The sequence below is a fragment of the Podarcis cretensis genome, assembly GCF_951804945.1.
Source record: "Podarcis cretensis genome assembly, chromosome: 13".
NCBI lineage: Eukaryota > Metazoa > Chordata > Lepidosauria > Squamata > Lacertidae > Podarcis > Podarcis cretensis.
In genome coordinates this window covers 43,058,541-43,079,533 of record NC_137182.1, presented here as the reverse complement: position 1 = coordinate 43,079,533, position 20,993 = coordinate 43,058,541, and the positions used below count along the sequence as shown (strand labels likewise).

The 20,993-nt window shown below is 43.3% G+C and overlaps 2 protein-coding genes and 1 pseudogene across 3 annotated transcripts in view; 1 reads left to right on the top strand and 2 right to left on the bottom strand.

Annotated features, from left to right (window-relative positions):
- The window catches only part of LOC307201264 (angiogenin-3-like), a 346,417-nt gene that overhangs the window by 155,175 nt on the left and 170,249 nt on the right, over positions 1-20,993 (top strand). The window lies entirely within an intron of this gene.
- Positions 61-20,976, bottom strand: LOC307201272 (C-type lectin-like). Its single transcript, XM_079950334.1, has 6 exons — positions 20,958-20,976; positions 4,245-4,317; positions 3,688-3,779; positions 2,102-2,242; positions 1,580-1,697; positions 61-337 (listed from the first exon to the last, which is right to left on the bottom strand). Exons 2-6 carry the CDS (start codon positions 4,303-4,305, stop codon positions 270-272), a joined length of 480 nt encoding a protein of 159 aa, XP_079806460.1. The 5' UTR covers positions 4,306-4,317; positions 20,958-20,976; the 3' UTR covers positions 61-269.
- On the bottom strand, positions 18,723-19,409 carry LOC307201353 (ribonuclease pancreatic pseudogene; annotated as a pseudogene). Its single transcript has one exon. The product of its transcript is annotated as a ribonuclease pancreatic pseudogene (transcript).

Genomic DNA, 20,993 nt, shown 5'->3' with positions numbered 1-20,993 from the left:
AGTCTTCAGATATATGGTATTGGAACTGGAGCAATAAGGATGGATTCAGTAAAAAGAGAATACACGTAAGCGAGTTTATTAGGATTATATTTTGCAGAAGTAACAAGGAAACTTCCAAGCGAATGGGAAGACCAAAGAGGTAGCTCTATAGAGGAGGTTATATTAAAAACGAAGGAGAGCTGTATTTTCCCCTTTGAGGGATGGGAGAGGAAGCAATGAGATCAGAGACACATCCACTAAGCAGGCAGAGTTGGGAACTCCAGTCTCCTTTAAATCTCTTGTTTGCAGATATAGGTATTCAAATGGTGACAAGGTTCATCATTCCACTCTCGAAAACCTAAAATTCAAGACATGACAAAAGTTACTATTTTTTGCCCATCATTACATAACCAAATGGATGTGGTTTGGAGTACGGGTTAGAAATTGGATTTGACTAGGGTATATTTCAGATACTAAAAATCCGGACAAACATGTTGAGCTCTTTTCTTTTCTTTTTGCTTGGGCATTGCACCGCCTCCCTCCCTGAACCCTATTCAGGCCCCTATTCAAGGTAAGCAGCTTTGGGACACTCACCAACTGGGCTTCCTCTTGACTTGCACTGAGCCCGGGGCGCTTGGCTCTGTGCACATGCCATCCATCTGGGCAAATGCACCTGCAGGTCATGCCCAGTTAACTTTCAACCTCACTTCAAATTGAAATTGCAAGGTGCACCAGGAACAAGTGAGTGCCGGCCTGAGCTTTTTTCTTTTTTTGAGCTTTTTTTCTTCTTTTGCAAACATCTCCCTTCCACTCCCCCCAGGCCAAAATTCCAGCTTTTAAAGCATGTTTGAAAGTTTTTCCTTTGAAAATAGTCCTGGTTGCCATATGTCCAGGTTTTCCCAGACATTTTGCTGCTTTGCTGCCCAGACACCATTTTCAGGCCCTGATTCCCGAACATGTCTGGGAAAATCCAGATGTATGGCAACCTTAGATTGGGCAGGATAGACTGATCCAGAAATGACCGACCCCATGTGGGTTGCCCATCTGACAATTGCCTGACATCAACCTAATAAGTGTGCTCTTGATTCAAAATTTGCAGCTGAAATCGGGTCTTTTTTAATGTGATGCCTTATTTTGTTTCTTTATCTGACTTTAACCACTTCTTAGAGAAATACTGTAGAAAATAATATGACATGGCCCACTTGAAAAACCACTGTTTCCAGAATATAATATGCAAATGAGTATGCATGCAATAAAACACATGCAACTAAACTATGTAGATGAGCTACAGCTGAAGCCTCCTGGTGTGTTGGGCAGTGATGCTAAATGCTGAATGAATGGACCACTGCTAGCCAGAGTAATTGATCTGTAAACATTTCTACAAGCGAACACCTAGTTGAGGGTTAAATATGACTCATAACTGGATCCCTTAAAATCAATAGACTTTGCTTAGTGATGGTTGACAGATGTACTGTATTTTCAGTGCAATTTAGTGAGATGCAACCCTGAGACAAGTTGGAAATTTATAGGGAATTGGAGGGTAATGTAGCATTCAAGGTGAAAATGCCTTTTTTCTCAGGCATGCAAATAGTTTCCCTACCTGTCCAACGTTTCAGCTCCACACAATATTCCTTGCGGCCTTCATAGTTGTTTGGCTCCCCTCTGTTCCAGTTGTTGTAATTAAAGACTGAATCATCAAGCCACTTCCAATCTCGGTTCTGCAGGAAAGAGAAGGAACAGCTCATTTGACCAAGGAGGGTTGTAGCTCAGTGCAAGGATCTTCAGAGGAGGTTGCTCAGCTGGAAGCTCTTGCAAGCTATGATGGAGACATTAGAGAAGAAGCCCCTACCATAAGCACCATCTATGCAGGGCCATGGGTGCTGAGGCACCCACAAAATGTTCTCTGTGGGGGGCTGGCAGGGAGAGGCAACGTGTTGCATGTGTGGGCACCCCTAATGTGGGGTGGAACCCAGCACGCCTAGCCCCTATGTAAAATAATGGAGAAGTAATTATGGCATACAGCCTAGGAGATGATTGAGATAAGGATGGGATGGCATTGCTAAGGAGCCACTGTGCTGTGCTGTGATGATGACCTGGAATAGAGTAATTGAAGGGAACTCACCTGATCGCGATCATGGAGCCCAATCCAGACATTATGTTCTTTCTTCTGCTTTGAGGAGATATGATTGGCCACCAAGGCTGACTCTTGCTCTGTGAGTATAGAAGCCAGATGGGTCCCACGGCCTTGGCTCTGGCATGCAATCTGAGAATAGAGAAGGCACTAAAGTCATTCTGCCACCGTGATCATCATTCGCTTAACTGTAAGTCACTTTCCCACAAAATGGTGCCCAAAGTGGTTCACAATGTATCAAAAAGATAATAACAATAACAATAACAATAACAATAACAATAACAATAACAATAACAATAATAAATTATATCCTGCCCATGTGGCCAGGCCTCCCAAGCCACTCTGGGCAACTCCCAACAAAATATTCCCTGTACCTTCACTTCTCACAGTGAGGCAACTGCCAGAAGGCCCTTGGAGCTGGACCTCAGTGTCTGGGCTGAACGATGCGGGTGGAGATGCTTCTTCAGGTATACTGGGCTGAGGCCATTTAGGGCACTTTGAATTGTGCTCGGAAACATACTAAGGTAAGAATTCAAAAGTGATATCCCACCCAGTTGGAGTTATCCAACTGTGAACAATCATGTGTAATGTCAAAGTTCTTAATTTATTCTATATTTTGGAATGTGGTTGTTACTGACAGTGTTTTTGTATTGTTATTTTTTGTAAATCACTTTGGGTTTTAATAAAACCAAACAGTGTATAAACAGTTTACAAATCTTGTAAAATTTATGAATGAAAGAATGAATACTAATCTCTCCTCAGGCAAATCAGACTGAGTGTTCAATGAAGAATGGATATCACATAACTTCTGTGTAAGCTTTGTGCAAACAAATCAGGCTGAGGGTTCACGAAATAAGTCCTCTGGGGGAGACCAAATTTGGTTTTCTCACAACTCCAAATTCAGATACCTTTGCATACAGAATGTTGAGGTTGTTTTAGAAAAGGAAAATAGGCATTTAAATGTATGTAAGTAGTTTTGAGCTGAAGGGATTTGCTTTGTAATATTGAATTCATATTAGCTTGACCTCTGCTGCAACACAGATAATCACCAAACAAACAAACAAACCTACTGCCTTCCATTTTGGCACTGCAGACCAGTATTCTTTTTAGTAAGAGAGATGACTTGCCTCTTCCTAATGCTGAGTGGATACATTCTGGCCAGGCCATCCCTCCTGACCACAGGATCCAACTCTTTTGGGCCAAGGTCCCTTTAGCCCCCCAATAAAATATTTGAGGGTGCCACTTCCCAAAGGTGAAGGGCATTACCATTCCAATGGGGGGGTGTGTGTGTGCCATGTCTTGTGGTCGATTGTGCAGAGCAGGGCTTACCTGGCCACTGCTCCGCCCCTTATTTTATTTAAGTTGGCACCCTTGAGGAGTCTTGACTGTTAATTAAGCCTTCTTGGCTCCCATGGAAACACATCCCTTGAACATGTTGGGTGATCAACTCAATCTGAAATGTTGGCCAGGTATTGTCTCAGGCCAACTCACATACATAGCCCTCCTCAAAAGATCTCATGTGCAACCCACAACAATATCTTATGCTACAGCTTGGTTGGTGAGAAACAACTTCTTACCTCAGCTTCGGACCATGACTTTGGGCTATCAAAATATGCATAGCAGTTGCCCAGCGCTCTCAGCCAACCCCTGGGACAGGATTTGGCCCTTGCTGTATGGAAAGAAGAGTAAAGGAAGAAAAAGAGAGTGGGACAAAAGTTGTAAGAAGACTGTTTTTAATGTGAAATCTCACTTTACCTGTACTTTTGCTTATTCCAGTGAGGAAGCACAGGTAATTTAAACCTTTGTGCTTTCAGAGGTGGTTAGTGTCCAGTTGAATTGGTGAGACAGAAGGCAGGGAGACCAACAGAAGGTGGATCCAGAGGCAATGACAGGCAGTGCCACTCCCTGACTGGTTGTCAATATGAATCTGAGGAGTGGTTCAGGGCAGAATGAGGTTGGTAGGGCAGTTCCCTATTCACTCTAATGAACCAGCTTCAATTGCCTGATTATTTATTCCAACAGCCGTAGCTGGGTTACCATCACTTGGAAATCTAACAAGTACTTTTGTTTACATCAATGCTCAGCCCCTATTAAGATTTCTGGGAAATTCCCATATAATTGTTAAAACACTCACCTCCGGGGAAAGAATAGGAGACCAGGAGACCAAGAAGGCAAAGGTAGGTGACAACCCCCATCTTCTGGTTGACCTTTTGTGGAAGGAAATGTGCAGCAAATTAAAAACATCCTTACTTATTGCCAATGTGGTGATGGCAGGAAGAAGAAAACCAGCATTTTCTGTTCTTGAAATCATAAATGGGAAGATTAGAGAAAGAAGAGAGAACCCAAAACCTAAATTTGGCGATTGTTGAAGTATCATGGACTCAAATAAGGTTAGTGTGCAGTTGCACCTGGTGCTGACCACTGACTCTTCTGGGCATGTGTGTAGTAGAAGAAATAGAACACTCCCCAGTTTAAGCTCCCCACCCTCCATCACCACAGTTACTTATATTCCAGTTGAGCCAAGGAGGGAGAAGTTAAAAGCATGAGGAGGCAAAGAGGAGTTTAGCTCCCCTCAGTCATTTCCCATTTTCTTCTAAAATCTAGACCTCGCCCAGCCCCAATTTTTAAAAATGAATAACGCAAGTGATTTCCACAGTTTCGGTTTTATGGAATTCTTGCCACATTGACTCATCTGCTATGACTCAGTCTTGCATGTGGTAGAGGATTCGGGGAAATATTCCAAGGTAGTCTCTCCATTTCTGAAGGATGCAGGGCAGTCTTGCTTTCTTCTCCACAACTTCTCAACCCACAAACCCGCATAGTATATGTATACTCACTTACCTGTGAAAACTGAATGGGATTTTGCTGGAAGAAGGATGTGGACAGAAATTTGGGTATAGGGTATAATGCTAGTGAGAGCCCCCAATACAAAATATAAATCAGTAGCCATAGCATCAGAAGTGAGTTTGTGATTGCCTCCAACTTACCCAAGATTTGTCCTGTGAGGTGATGGATATAGCGTTATGCAGTGGCAAGTTTGTCTCTGAAGCTGCTACCTCGATTCTTATTTAGATCTTGGTGAAGTTGGGGGTTGGGGCAGGGAAGGGAGAAGGATGAAAGTTCAATCACTCGCCATATGTTGAGTAGATAGTGATAGTATAAATATGTTTCAATTTCCCTGGAATTCTCTCCAGTGTGGACTTAATTTACATGTTGAGTAGATATTGATAGGATAAATATGTTTCAATTTCCCTGGAATTCCCTCCAGTGTGGACTTAATTTATGGTTATGACCACTATACAGTTATGTTTCTGACAATGTGTTGGAAAGCAAATACCCTAAATAAAAAATAAGCACACATAATTAACATCTGCCTTCTGGAGCTTAGTCCATATCTAGGCGGAGTACTTTGTTCGATATGTTTGATATTAAAATGAAAGGGGAACAGAGTGCACCTTTTGCTCAAGGGCACAGACTCACTTTGCATTGTTGATACCCAACAAGAATGGCCAGCTTCCTTCAAAATGGAGTGTTTACACTAGAACATTTCTCAGAATCCTCTGCTACATGAAGGGATTCTATGACAGGCAAATCTGCATGGCAAAGAATCCACAACTGTGAAAATAGCTAGGTATATATACATATCTACATTTAAAAATGGAGCTAGGTGAGGTCCATTTTCCCCCATGAAAATAAAAGATGCTGAAGGGGGAACTGAGATTACAATTTCTTTGCTGTCCATGCTCTTTTGCTTTAGGTTTTCCCCCTCCCTGGTTCAATTCCAGGATTTCCAGGCTTGTTTTTTAGATATGCTATAAGCCGCCCACTCTGGCTGGGATGTTGTTATGATTGTGATTGTGATTGTGATTGTGATTATTATGGCTGGGAGAAAAGCTAGACAGGGGTGAGGGTGGGTTTCAGCTCCCATCACCCCTCCATCCAGTTGACTCAGCTACTAGAGGATTGTGTAGCTAGTCCCTGATATCAGCTACTAAAACTTTGTGGCTGCTGTATTTTTCTGGTGAGGACAGCAATTTCCTCACACACAACCCCCCACAACACTTGGGTCCTTATGGAAGGATGACACTCACTTGTGCAGAGATGGTTTATATATATGTATAAAGAGTATCTAGTGTGTGTGTAAGTAGGGTTGCTGGTCTTAATATCTCTTTTACAGGAACACAGAAAATATTCTCACAGCATCCACAAGTCTGAGTTTAAACATGTATGTCCACTGCCAGATGATTTATATTACGCTTGATGCTTTGCATGTTTGTATCGTCCATTGGGGATTTTTTTCTTAAAACACACACACACACCTGTCACACGTCTTTTTTTGTATAAGGTTTTATTCAGACATTTCACAATACAATAAAAAGAAACTATTCTAAACAGAAAATAATAAAAAGAAAAGAACAAAACAAAAGAAGAAAAAGAGGTAGATGAATACAAAGCTCTCTCTCACATATATCCTAATTTTGAGCAATGAAATTCGTTTAAAAGATACCTCTATTATTTAAGAACTGTGTGGTTATGGTCTTCCTGGGATCAAGGTCATGACCCACCAACTTCTAATTTATTTTGGTAAGCAAAATGGTAAACTAGCACGAATTAACAAGAGCTCAAATGATTTTGATGTCCTATTTTTCAATCACTCAGCAGCTACTCCATTTTCAATCCTGCTGCAAATTGCTTCCACATAACATTCCATTTGGACAACACCCTGGTGAAGCAGACCCCTGTAAGTAACAGTATTTCACATTCTGCTCTCCTTAGTTTGTGTTCTGGGGGTATAGAAAGATAGGCCAAAAAAACAAAGATTAAGTCAACAAAACAACATACATAAAAATCTCTCAGTCTAACCTACCTCACAGAGTTGTGGTGAAGGCAATACAGAGAGAGGAGAGCCATGTATACCAGCATGAACACTTGGATGCCATAGAATAGGGGTTTCCAAACTTGGGTCTCTGGCTGTTGTTGGACTACAGTTGAAAACATCCATAGCTGGCAAGGCTAGTTGTCAAGGATGGTGGGAATTGTAGTCCAAAAACAGCTGGAGACCAAAGTTTGGGAATTGCTGGCATAAGGAGAAAAAGATAGAAGCAAAGGAAATAGCATCTTCTTGCCACAACATAAGGTCCCTGGCTAATGGCATCTCTTTCACCTTCTCAGCTATGGTCACCCTTCTTCATTACTAGCTTCTCTTTACTGTTCATCTCAGGTCTAAGTATAATGATGTAGATTTTGGGGAGGAAGATGCAACCCAGTAAGCCAGCAGTAGAGGCCAAGATGGAGAAGATCTCCACAGCCACCATGTATTTCCCTTTGGTGCTCAGATAAGTGGGGACAAAGGACAGCCAAACACTGCAGAAGACCAGCATGCTGAAGGTAATCAACTTGGCTTCATTGAAAGTATCAGGCAACTTCCTGGCAAAGAAAGCCACAGAAAAGCTCACAATGGCCAAAAGACCCATGTAGCCGAGAATAAGGTGGAACATGATGTCGGAGCCTTCATTGCACTGCACTATGATCTGCCCATCCTGGGAGTGCAGGTCAAACTCTGGGAATGGGGGAGAGGATGCCAGCCACCCAAGACAGATGCCAGCTTGAATGAGAGAGCAGAAGGTGATAAGGGATCCTGCCAGCCTCTTCCCAAGCCATTTCCTCAGGCTGTTCCCAGGCTTGGTCACCATGAATGCCAAAACCACAGTGAGGGTTTTGGCTAACACACAAGCCACAGCAATGGAGAAGACGATGCCAAAGATGGATTGCCTCAAGACACAGGTCACCTTTGTAGGCCTGCCAATGAATAAGAAGGAGCAGAGAAAGCAGAGAAGCAGAGAAGAGAGCAAGGTGCAGGTGATGCCCCAGTTGTTGGCTTTGACAATGGGAGTGTTCCAGTGCAGACTGAAGGTCCCCATCACAACAACTGTGACCAGAGAAAGCAGGAGAGCCAAGGAGGCCAGAATTGCCCCCAAGGGCTCCTCATAGGATAGGTAGCTTATTTTTTTCGGAATACATTGGTTGTGAAAGGCATTTGGGTAGTGATCATCTGGGCATTTCTCACACTGATCTGCATCTAAAAGTGAGAAGCATGCTTTTAGCATTTCTGGAAGTGATACTTATTAATATTATTGATACTGTCTATTATGCGGTACACAAAACGTATTACTGAGCTGATGAACCAAAGCCTAATTTTTCAACTAAGTGATGGTTCCTCTCTGAACATCTCAGCTGTATTAATCAATCTATTCATATTTATTTTTCATCGTTGCGGTATACAGATTGATTTCAGTGGTTCCCCCTTAAACATGTCTATCTCTGCATCCAGGACCATGTTTTTGCATTTCTAAGCTTGTGGCTCAGTGTTTCTTTTTTACACTTTCCTTAATGGAACTTGGGAGTGCATGAAACAGCCAGGTAGACTGTCATCAGGAAAATCTATATCTGACAAGAAATAACTCTTCCTAATGATTGAAACTGTGTGGATAAAATAGAGGAGATAATTTACTATTTATTAATAACAGAAGATGAAAATGTGTTGGCTGCAGTTTCAATGGTGAGAAAAGGGAATCTATGGCATGCAATCTTAACCATTTCTACCCAGATGTATGTCATGCTGATTTCAATGGTGCTTACTCCCATGTGGATGTAATTGCACACAAGATATGCCTGAATAGGTGTGCAAAAGGTAGGGGAGAGGAAAGGAGAATATGTGTCAATAACATAAACACATGTGCTTGGGATCCATGACAGAAAATAAGCAGACATAATAAGACTGAAACATGAATGTCTGTGTTGGAGAGGAAGATGGGAATTCCAGTTGACTTGGGTTCCTTCACTTACCCTTCTGGACTGAAATCCTCCCTTTAGGGCACTGAACACAGTCATAGCAACAGATTTGCTTTCCCTGCTGTGGAAACATACTCTGTCCAGGGTGGCAGCTCTCAACACAGGTGGAAATGGGCAGCATCTAATGGTAATGACAAGCAAGGGATTTTGAATGGAATAAATCTTATTGTCATCTATGTCTGCTTTGCAGCAGAAAGGTCACAGGACTGAAATTAGAGGATGGCTGTCAAGCATATGCTCCGTGGGCAAGCATCAGGCCCCCCGATAAAGATACTTTGTGCTGTCACTTATCCATTTGGCCAGCCCAGCACATGTCTGAATGGCAAAGAGAAGGTAGTGCCAACCTTCTCCTTGATAAATTGATTCCTCATAACCCAATGCTGATTTCCTCCTAGAGACGCTCTCTTTTAAAGTTTAAATAAGAATAATTTTTTATTTAGTGTACTTGAAGTTGCAGATTAATATATACAATGCAGGTAGGTGTTACTTACATTGCTAATATATCTTACATAGTTTTTTATCTAAGATAAATACTGTTACAGACTGACAGAAGCACAACAGAATATTCCTGTTGCTCTAACTGTTTAGACTGCTCATATTTGCCATAACTGTACAAACTGACATAACTATGCCCTTTTAAAATGTGTTTTTTATATGTTGGTTTTAATCTCTGAACATCCCTGAGACTTCTGGGTATTGGGCAGTATATAAATTCAATCAATCCGTCAGTTAATTGCCTCAGACATATGACAGCACAGGGTTTTATAACCTTCTGTGCACCAGGACTTTCCTTAGCATTTTGGATGCTTTCATCCCACACATTATGGCTCAGCCTGATGGAGACCAACATCCTGGGACAGGATATCACCAGCACTCCATCCATCAACATTAGTGACCACACACTTCAGGTGGTGGATAATTTTCTTTCTACCTGGGCTCCGGATGGCAGAGATTGTTGGCAACAACGCATTTTAGAGCACAACAGTCCCTTTTCAAGAGCTTTAAACACTTGCCAATTCCTCACTCAGAAAGACCTTGTTCTTTAATCCTGATATCTGAATTAGCTTCAGACTGGCTCTGGATCAACAAAGCAACAAAAACAGCATTTCATCAGTGAGTACCAGAGCTTCTCTCCTTTGTAGCCATTTCTGTTTTCCTGGATCCCCTGATCTTCTCATAAAAGATAATGATGATGGATGATGATTAAAACAAGAAATAGACCCACCCACCTGCTTGAACTTGGGATTCCATGCGATGGCACTTCCATCCACTGTGAACTCTTTTCCTGGGGGGGCCTGAGGGTCCACCCTCCCCACTCGGACTCTCTGGAAGGTCTCATTGGGAAATGTGACCAAGTTGAGGAGATCATAGCCACCTGCCTGCTGCCCCTTCTCATCCAAAGAGATTTCTTCCCCAGCACTGTTGTTGAAGTGGATGTTCTTCAGGAAGGAGTGAAGCTAGATTGCAAGAGGGGGAAAAAACAAAGACCTTGGAGGCTAATACACTCTCTTTTCGATTTCCCAGTTGGACCTTTGGCTTTTTACTACCATTCATCAGTATGTTCTAGGACACTGAAAGCTGCCTTACAGTGAAATCATTGCCCTAAATAGCCCAGTCATTTCTACATTGGTTGCTATTGGCTCTCTAGGGTTTCAGAGTCTTCCCCAGCATGATTTTGAGATGCTGGGGGTTGAACATGGGACCTTCTGAATGAAAGCAGATGTTCTGCCATTGAGCTGTAAGCCTTTCCAGTTCCAATACTAAGAGACATGACTTGGTATGCTTTTCGACTTGCCATGGATTCTGGGTAATTCAAAAACCTCCTCCATTAACATATGCAACTGCCTTGCGATGAGTCAAACCATTGTTCTCTGCAGCCCAGAACTGTCTGCTCTGAATTGCCACAATTCTATACGGCATACATCTGCGGTTTCAACCCATTTCTGATACCAGAGGACACTCCTGCCCCTTGCGCATCCCCAAGTAGGAGAATCCTGGGATGGATTAAAGAGCTTTGAATGTGCAGCATGCAATGCATGTGGCCTTTAACTGAGATCAAGTCCCTCCCAATGATAGAGCTCACCAGGGAAAACCCCCAAGGCCTCTCCTCCATGCCAGGGCTCAGCTGTGTAACATATGAACAGTAATAATAACTCCTGTGCTTCTAACATTGAGGAAAGTAGTTGACAGTACCTGCCAGGATTTAACTTTCTGCTGCATCCATCTCTCAGCCAGTACTTTCTGTTTGGCTCTTGATGAATACATGCAATGGAGAGCATGTGCTACTGCATGGACGGCATTGTAGATGGTGTAGCTCTGGCTGGACATTTCCATTTCAAAAACGGGTCCAGTGAGTTTCTCCAGCTTCTCCCTCCCAGTGCAGGGTTCCTGAGTTGTGTCAATTAGATTGTGATCTGGGAATGAACAGAGAAATGCAGAGGCCCAGAATTGCTGGATGAAATAAAGATTTGGCTGCCATGGATTTATGGTCTGGAGAAAGTCCTGAAACTCTGGAACTGGATTTGAATGGAGTGTAAATGACAAGGTGCCACTGAAGGATTTTGAAGGAAATTTGTCTCCAACCAGCACTGCAGTGAAATCCCATTGAGCTGTTGTAATCCACACCCTCTCCACTGGGTACATAGAGAAAACCTCGCAGGAGACTAAAACCAGTCTCAAAGCCTCTAGAGATTGACTGTCTCCGTAGACAAGAATCACATTCATTTGCCTCTGTGTGAGAGCAAACATGATTGGTCTCAATTTTTGTTGAAGTAGCTCATTAGGTAAAAATTTTGTCACTAGTGGGATCACCAGTGTCCAAGAAATGCAGAGATTTTTCTGGGAAAGCCTTGGTCTGAGAGTACGAAGGAAGGTTTCTCCACTGTCATCATCTGAAACAAGGAGGCCAATCCAGTTCCACCCAAACTTCCTGAGTAGCCAAACAATGCCATCATACTGAGCTTCTTCGTTGGGGACCATTTGGAAGAAGGAAGGGAAGCGCCTTTGGTCACTCAGTTCTGGATCCAAGGAGCCATAGCTGAGCTAAAGGGAAAGGCATTATATTTTTAGGAATCTGAAAACCATCCATTTGTTCATAGAAAGAATACTTCATTATTGTGGTGGTTAACCACCTGGTCTTACTTTTCTAAGTATACACCACTGACATTATTACATCTCAGGTTAGGAGAAGTTTCTAAGCAGGAGGCTGCATGTTCCCGTGATTATAAGCTTTGCAGCATGAACAGGTTTGGAAGAACCAGAGCTTGGATTATTAGTATTATGGGTTTATCCCCCCCCCCAAATCCCAATGCAAATTGAGACGGCAGTGTTGGCAACACATAGCTAGGAGGCTTTAACATAATCATGTACCCATACCAAGTCTAACGTAGGACATATGTGTAGAAAACATAATGTAATCAGATTGAAAGCTAACCTGGATTCTTTTTGAGGTTTTCTGTGTATGTCTGGCCTTGTGGTTGTATCTATGTATCTACACACATACCTGTGGAATCTTGTAGATGTTTAATATATTGGCCATCTGAATGGAGTTTTGGGAGGTGAGCCCTCCAACCACGGCAATTAATCTATCTTCCCCATTACAGTGGTAATTCGGGGGATTTCGTTGTCCCATGAAAAGAAGAGCAAGAGTGTTCCAACAAGTTAGCAAAGGATTAAAAGCATTCTCATAAAATGTTGATCCCAGTGTGATGTTGGATAAGAATTTGGCATTCTTGTTGATCTCTTGCATTGCAAAGATGAAAGCAAGAACATGCTGGTAGTTTTTTGGGAGGACTCTGCAATGAGACAAAGAATGACTGCAAACATGACAGAAGAGAAACAACTGTGTTGAAGTTTTCATTTTGATTCATGCATGTATTTAACTTGGATGTTTCAGTCTACACGACAAGAACATTTCATTCAAACTAATAATACTACAGCTGTCTCCTAAGATATTATGATTAGATGTTCAGTATGGAAATAGTAGATTCAAGGAGATCCATTACTGTGCTGTGGATGAATTGGTGGGGTTGAATATTGGAAACCCAGAAACAAAAAGCTGTTAACCTGCCAAGTTCAGTCAGGCTCTAATTCTTTCCCCACTTAAAGTAAAGGTAAAGGTACCCCTGCCCGTATGGGCCAGTCGTGTCTGACTCTAGGGTTGTGCGCCCATCTCACTTAAGAGACCGGGGCCCAGCGCTGTCCGGAGACACTTCCGGGTCACGTGGCCAGTGTGACGAAGCTGCTCTGGCGAGCCAGCACCAGCGCAGCACACGGAAACACCGTTTACTTTCCCGCTATAAAGCGGTACCTATTTATCTACTTGCACTTAAGCGTGCTTTTGAACTGCTAGGTGGGCAGGAGCTGGGAAGGAAAGAAGGGAGCTCACCCCGCCGTGGGGATTTGAACCGCCGACCATGCAATCGGCAAGCCCTAGGCACTGAGGTTTTACCTACAGCGCCACCTGCGTCCCTTTCCCCACTTAACTAGTGTCAAAATCACCAACACAGTGGGATTTAATACTGAGTAAATTAGATTGCATGTTCCCAACACTCCCTTTGCTTTGCTTTGTCCACCACCTGCCTTCCATTTCTGAACCATGAAGTATTCATGTGTTCTCAATTCAACCTGGGAAACAACTCTTTAGTATACCGGTGTGCTTTAACACACAATGTCTTTTTATCAGCTCTTGAATCTAAGCCTTATAGATATGCTTTCCTTTTTTAAAAAAACCTAAAAACAACTTGGGAAGCAAAACCTTCCTTGTCTTTTTTTATTCAATGGGATTCGCTTCCCATATAATCGTCCGTGGGATTATAGGGTGTGATCACACAACCTTCCATTGGAAATTGCTTATTCCCATGTAAACATGTGTTAAGGAAAGCTCTCCTTGATCCCAAATATTTGAGAGGAAGCATTCCATTGGGCTCTGTGGAACTGCCTTTCACACAAATCTGATTTAAGCTGCAATATGGCTGCAGCCACTTACCTGGGAATAAACACCACTAACCTCAGTGGTGATTACTTCGAGTAGGTAAGCCTAGATTTGCCCTGTCAGGCTAAAAGCTGAAGCATGTTTGGGGTGTGGAGCAAAGCCCATGGAACTGAACAAGGCTTACTTGCAAGAAAATTTTGGCACAGGGATGGGTTGCAACATCTATGGGTTGAAGTAGCTTGAAAACTTCAGCTGGGTGGTGGATGGGGCTCATATGGGCAAAAAGCAGGGGCAATCTAGTAGCCACACTTAAGCACTTTGGAATCCCCATAGATTTCAACAGGATTCTGGCCCTGTACCCACTGAACACAATGAAGGGACTTGTTTTCAAGTTAATGTGTCCCTACTGCTGGGCTTTGCTCTTTGAGGGAAAAGGAGGGAACTGTAGTTTATCAGACTCAAAATGAAAAGGTGATTTTTTTGGTATCATCTTAAAGAATATCAAGTTGTAGGTAGTTCCACTTCAGTGTAGCAATACAGAAACACCACAATTAACTGGGGTGGGGGCAGTAGAATAGCATTTCAAGCAAGTCCAAATTTGTATTGAAGTACTTCTTAATTCTTTCCACAAGAATGAATATCTTACTTGACAGACAACTCTGAAAGATATTGTTTACCTTGTGGTGTAGAGGGATTTGATTAGGTTGCATATGGTGCCTTAGACTGATGATGTTTATTTCTGCTAACTCAAGTGGTGGGAGAAAAATCTGAATGTTCTCTGTGAAGGCTGACAGGAGAACCGAAGACAGAAGCCGATGCAGTCGTTTATTTCATCAAGTCATGAATAATCAGTGGACCCAACAGAAAATTTCCCAATCAATAAGTAACTACTTTAAAAAGTAAAGATAAAGGACCCCTGACAGTTAAGTCCAGTCGTGAACGACTCTGGGGTTGCAGCGCTTATCTCACTTTACTGGCTTAGGGGGCTGGCGTTTGTCCACAGACAGTTTTTGCAGGTCATGTGGCCAGCATGACTAAGCCGCTTCTGGTGAAACTAGAGCAGTGCACAGAAACACCGTTTATCTTCCCACTGGAGTGTTACCTATTATCTACTTGCACTTTGACATGCTTTCGAACTGCTAGGTTGGCAGGAGCTGGGACCGAGCAACGGGACTGACCTTCCAATCGGCAAGCCCTAGGCTCAGTGGTGTAGACCACAGCACCACCTGCGTCCCTAACTACTTACTGAGAACTACTTACTAAGTAACTACTTACTGAGCAGATAATGAAGAGGATTGTGGGTACTCCATAAATTTCTGCATTTTGAAGTTTGCTAGGGTAATGGATATGAATTCACCGATGATCATGTCTGCTGGAGGACCATATGAATTGGTTTGAATTGTTTTTTCCAATCTGCAATAGCTCAAAATCTTGCTAGAAGAATAATGCATCAGCAACAGCAGGAAAAGCAGGTGGCGTGCTAACCATTCTTGGGCTGAACTGGAAGCCATCATGTTTACCTATAGTCACTAACAGCATTTCAGTCTTGGCTGAAGTTATAAGGAAACTTGGATAGATGGAGGCATGTACCTGCCTCAAATCTACCTCCCTAACTGAATTTATGTAAGTTGATAGTACAGGCGCCTATATAGACTACAACACAGGACCATCACATTTGGAAAGGGCTGTTTCTGTGGCTTATATTGTGCCTGGCATCTGATTTGCCATGGGACATTTAAAAGTAGTGATGCTGATCAATAATTATAAAAATTACAGGGTGAGATATTTGTTTTGCTAAGGTCCTCAAGTCTCAGAACAAGCAAAGTTCTTATGCCAATGAGATTTCTGCTATAGCCCAAGATCTTCTCCCTTGTGAAGCAGTGCCTTGGACAGTGGGCATAACTTTCTGAATGGAGACAATTTGACACAAGTGCAGGGTAAAAAAGAGGCTTGTTTTCTGTGAACCGCCCTGAGACCTCTGGGTATAGGGTGGTATATAAACTCAATAAATAAAAATAATAAAATAATGTACATATCCCTTCTTCTGATTCAGATCATTCGCCCTTCTATCCAATTACTGTCTACTCTGAATAGCATTTATGATCCATGGCACATCAAAGGGGTCTTTCTCCCATGCAACTTGAGCTTCATTAACTTCAGATGTTAGTACAGTCATACTTCGAGTTACAAATGCCTCAGGTTACAAATGCTTCAGGTTACAAACTCTGCTAACCTGGAAGAGTTACCTCGAATTGAGAACTTTTCCCTATTATGAGAACAGAAATCATGTGCCAGCAGCACAGAAGCAGCAAGAGGCCCCATTAGCGAAAGCACGCCTCTAGTTAAGAACAGTTTCAGGTTAAGAACGGACCTCCCGGATGAATTAAGTTCATAACTAGAGGTACCACTGTAATTAAACTTTGTCCTTATGTATCTGAAGCTGAGAGTGGTTGGGGCAAGCCAGTCAGATAGGTGTCATATAAATAAAAAATTATTATTATTGTGAGCTCTGCTACTGAGCAATATCCCTTCATTGTAACCTGGATGGTTAAACACTCTGTCATAACAGCAGACCAGATACTGTATCTCTTCTCTTCTTCTGCCTCCCTCAGATGCTATCCCACATGCGATTTTTGTCTGTCCCCACAGAAGCCTAGGGATCTTTTGCATTAGGTCTCCTGATATTATTGGATGGCAACTCCCATCATCTCTGGCTGCTGCCAATTCTTGCTGGGGATGAAGAGCATTGTATTCCAACAACTTCTGGGGACAAACAGCGAAGAACAATGATCTATTCCATGGATACTACTGTCCTGGGACCTTCTACTTGTTTTCATTTCAGGATACTAAACCTGAGCCAAAGGTATGATGTACAATGCCATCAGAGCTATTGGGACAGAACATGGTCACTGCAGATGGTGGATTTGAATGTCACTAGGGTTGGGTGAACAGAAGACACACAGATCTAATATAGTAGATTTAATTTTTAAGCAAATTCTTAAATTTGTTGCAACCAGATTTTTAGAATTACCAGGTTAGGTAATGGTCCATTAAGGAAACACAGGGAGAGGCTCTGAACTCTTGGGTAGTTAGAAAGACAAATATAGTGATGAGTGTTGAGAAATTGGACCGGGATTCTTTCTTCAAAAAGCTGAACTGTGTTCTTTTATCTTCCTGCATACAAATCAGTATTTCACTTTTAAAAATCCAAACTTAGTTCACAGAGCTCTTGGAGAGCATGACATATAAGACCCAAATCAAGAATAAACTCACATGCTGTTATTTTTCTTAAAAGACACCCATAAAGACAGTGATCCATTTTGCTGCTTCTGCTGGGAGGGCATTCCACAGGGCAGGCACCACTGCAAAGAATGCTTTCTGCCTGGTTCCCTGTAACTTCACTTTGCAGTGAGGGAACTGCCAGAAGGCCTTCAAAGATGGACCTCAGTGTCCACGGTGAATGATGCAGGTGGAGACACTCCTTCCGGTATGCAGGTCTTGAAACCCTCCAATAGTGTTGAATTGTCTTCTTCTAAAATTGCCTAAAGCTGTTGATCTTTGAATTTGCATTCCCCTGTTCCCAAAGGCTCATTGTTTGTTGTGAATTTGGAAACATTTGATTTGAGGAGAGATATGTGCCTGAGACGCGGGTGGCGCTGTGGGTTAAAGCCTCAGCGCCTAGGGCTTGCCGATCGAAAGGTCGGCAGTTCGAATCCCTGCGGCGGGGTGCGCTCCCGCTGCTTGGTCCCAGCGCCTGCCAACCAAGCAGTTCGAAAGCACCTCCGGGTGCAAGTAGATAAATAGGGACCGCTTACCAGCGGGAAGGTAAACGGCGTTTCCGTGTGCGGCTCTGGCTCGCCAGAGCAGCGATGTCACGCTGGCCACATGACCCGGAAGTGTCTCCGGACAGCGCTGGCCCCTGGCCTCTTAAGTGAGATGGGCGCACAACCCCAGAGTCTGTCAAGACTGGCCCGTACGGGCAGGGGTACCTTTACCTTTACCTTTTATGTGCCTGAGAATGTTCAATAGTTTTATATTAACTTTGTAGGCAGGGAATAGCCGCAATAAGCACTGTATCTTCCCTTCCCACATATTATTCTGAGACCTACACAGGCTGCACTGGAAGTTATAGACAGCTTTTTCTAGGGGAAGGGTTCTGGTCTAAAACTTATGTTCCCCCCTCTTTTGGAGTAGCACATTTACCACACTAAGCTCCCCTTGAAAAAGAGGAGAGATGGTCTCTCCCATTATGGAGGTGTGTGGGCAACCATGTGAGGGCATTTTGCCCTATAGGGGGAAGTGGAGACCAGGATATTTAAGCTTCTTCCACCCCACACTCTCCCCTCTTTTCTTTGAGACACCCATCCTCCCACCCTTTGTAGTGTGAGCCTTTTTAGGGGGACTGAGTAAGAACCTATTTTTGGAGGGGTGACACTAATTGGCCCATGCATTCTCCTTTTTGTCTCTTTCAAACTCTTGGGTGTTATCTGTGTTCAGGTAGCATATTGCAAGCCTTGTGCATTACTCCCAACAGGAACATGAGCCAATTTCCTGATGAAAATCACCCCCCAACCCCCAACCCAAGCTGTGTTTTACAGAACAAAAAACTCTTTTAAAAAAAGAATATCTGATCACAGACAGTGTCTATTATGTTCATAATTTTGAATATTCCGGTTCTTGTGGGGGGGAAAGTGTTTTGTTATGCAGGAGTTCGTTAAAGATTTGCCTAATTCACTCTGAAAAGAACAGGCTCCTCTGATGTCCTGCTTTCACTCGTAAAGAGCTTCTGAGCTCTTCATAGGTAAAACGTAGGCACAGAGACACACATTTTGCTTTTGATAGAATGAACTTTATTGAGAGAATAGCCATTGAGAGAAAGCCACAGAATGCGTAGTTAGAAGCCTGGCGTCATTGCCCTTAGAGCCACAGCTCCCAGGGTCCCCTGAAAAGGGCAAATGACTGTTAAACTGGGGAAATTCAATGATGTGGTTGCGTTGCAGGGAGAAATGGCCAAAGAAGCTTTCTGGCTTCAATGGGCAGAGCGTGGCTTGCGTGGTTTTCTGCCTATCACAGCACCTTCTCCAGGTGAACGGGCTTCTTGTTTTCGCAGGTCACACGAACGCGTTTGGAGGTCTTTGTGCCTTTGTATTTGCAGTCCTTAGGAGGTTTACCATCGGTGTAGCTGCAGTCAATCATGGCGAAGTTCTGGTTGCTGTCATAGAATTTACCTTGCCATTGCTTCCCACCATTGCCGCAGACCTGTAGGACAGACTCCGTGTAATGGTTGATGAAAGTATTCCTCGGTTTGCATCTACTTGGGTTCAGATTCCTCTTCACCATCATGAGGTTGCAGTAGGCACTGGGGTTGGAGGCTCGGGTCTGGGGATAATCAATGTGCTTGTTTTGAAAAGCTTCCCAAGATTGCCCTTCGCAGGACTGCACCAGGAGGATGCTGAGAAGGACGGCCAGATGAACCAGCACGCAGCTAGAGACCAGCATGGTGGTGTCTAAGACTCTTCTGGGAGGAAAAAGAAGAGAAAGAAAAGGGGGAAACATTAAGGAGATGCCTATTTCTTAAGGCATCTTATACACCTTACAGGGAATACACCTATATAGGACATTTCCTTATAGGAAATGTGGTGATGGAATATGGAGCATTTGTTGGAACCCCAACTCCAGCTTACCCAGGTGCAGTTCTGTTGAAGTGATGGATTCCTCTTTCTACAACTCTGTCTCCCAAGTTGGCTGCCTTAATTCTTATATGGAGCTTAGTCAGGTCAGAGACAGGGGAAAGGAGGAAGGAATTTCAGCTTTTTAGACATATATAGAGTACAGATGAAGAAAGAAAGGATGTACCGTATTTTTCGCCCCATAGGGTGCACCGCCCTATAGGACGCACCTAGGGTTTTTTTTTGGGGGGGGGAAATAAAGAAAAAAAATTATTCCCCCCCCAGGCACGGGGCTAGGGCGGGGGAAGCCCGAGCTTCTGCCGACTCCAGCCCCCAGAACAGGCAGCTCTGGCAGCTTGCGGGGCTGGGGGAGGGGGAAGCAGGCAGGGAGTGCAGGCAGCTCTGCGCGACCCTCCGGAGGCTGGCACGGCTTCGCCTCTCAGCAAAAGCCTGTATTCGCCCCATAGGACGCACCCACATTTCCCCTTCATTTTTGGAGGGGGGAAAGTGCATCCTATAGGGCGAAAAATACGGTATTTCAAATTCTCATAAAAACACATGATTTGGTTGCATGAATGTATTTGTGTGGAAGGTGCTAGGAAAATAAATATTCTAAATATAATAAAAAGACTTAACTCAAAGAACAAGTCTAGAATCAAAGAACAGGTCTACCATCTGGAGATACTGTAAAACCAAATCCAGGAGGGGCACTTCCTTCACCACTTTCTATTTTGAAACTGAAAGATCCCAGTGAAGTGGGGTGCTGAGTCTGCTCCAAGGGCACACCCTCACTTCAGGTAGTGCAAAGTTAGCCTGCAACAAGACTGGCCTGCATCCTTCAGAAATGGAGAGACTACCGTGGAATCTTTCCCAGAATCCTCTACCACATGCAAGACTGAGTCATAGCAGATGAGTCAATGTGGCAAGAATTCCATAAAACTGAAACTGTGGAAATCACATGCGTTATTCATTTTTTTAAAATTGGGGGTTGGTGAGGTCTAGATTTTAGAAGAAAATGGGAAATGACTGAGGGGAGCTAAACATTTCCCCCCCTCTTTGCCGCCTCATGCTATTTAACTTCCCCCTCCGTGGTTCAACTGGAATATAAGTAACTGTGGTGATGGAGGGAGGGGAGCTTAAACTGGGGAGTGTTCTACCTCTTCTTCTACTACTACACCCATGCCCTTGCTTTCTTCTCCACAACTTCTCAACTCACAAACCCACATAGTATATGTATACTCACGTACCTGTGAAAACTGAAGGGGGCTTTGCTGGAAGAAGGATGTGGACAGATATGTGGGTAAAGGGTATAATGCTAGTGAGAGCCCCCAAAACAAAATATAAATCAGTAGCCGTAGCATCAGAAGTGAGTTTGTGATTGCCTCCAACTTACCCAAGTTTTGTCCTGTGAGGTGATGGATATTGCTTT

What these genes read in the sequence shown, in the direction of transcription:
- LOC307201272 (XM_079950334.1), bottom strand. Translation starts at nt 4,305, where the DNA reads ATGGGGGTTGTCACCTACCTTTGCCTTCTTGGTCTCCTGGTCTCCTAT. An exon ending in AGTCATGGTCCGAAGCTGAG is followed by an intron (nt 2,243 to 3,687) that starts GTAAGAAGTTGT and finishes CTCTATTCTCAG; the next exon opens with ATTGCATGCCAGAGCCAAGG. An exon ending in GGCTCCATGATCGCGATCAG is followed by an intron (nt 1,698 to 2,101) that starts GTGAGTTCCCTT and finishes TCTTTCCTGCAG; the next exon opens with AACCGAGATTGGAAGTGGCT.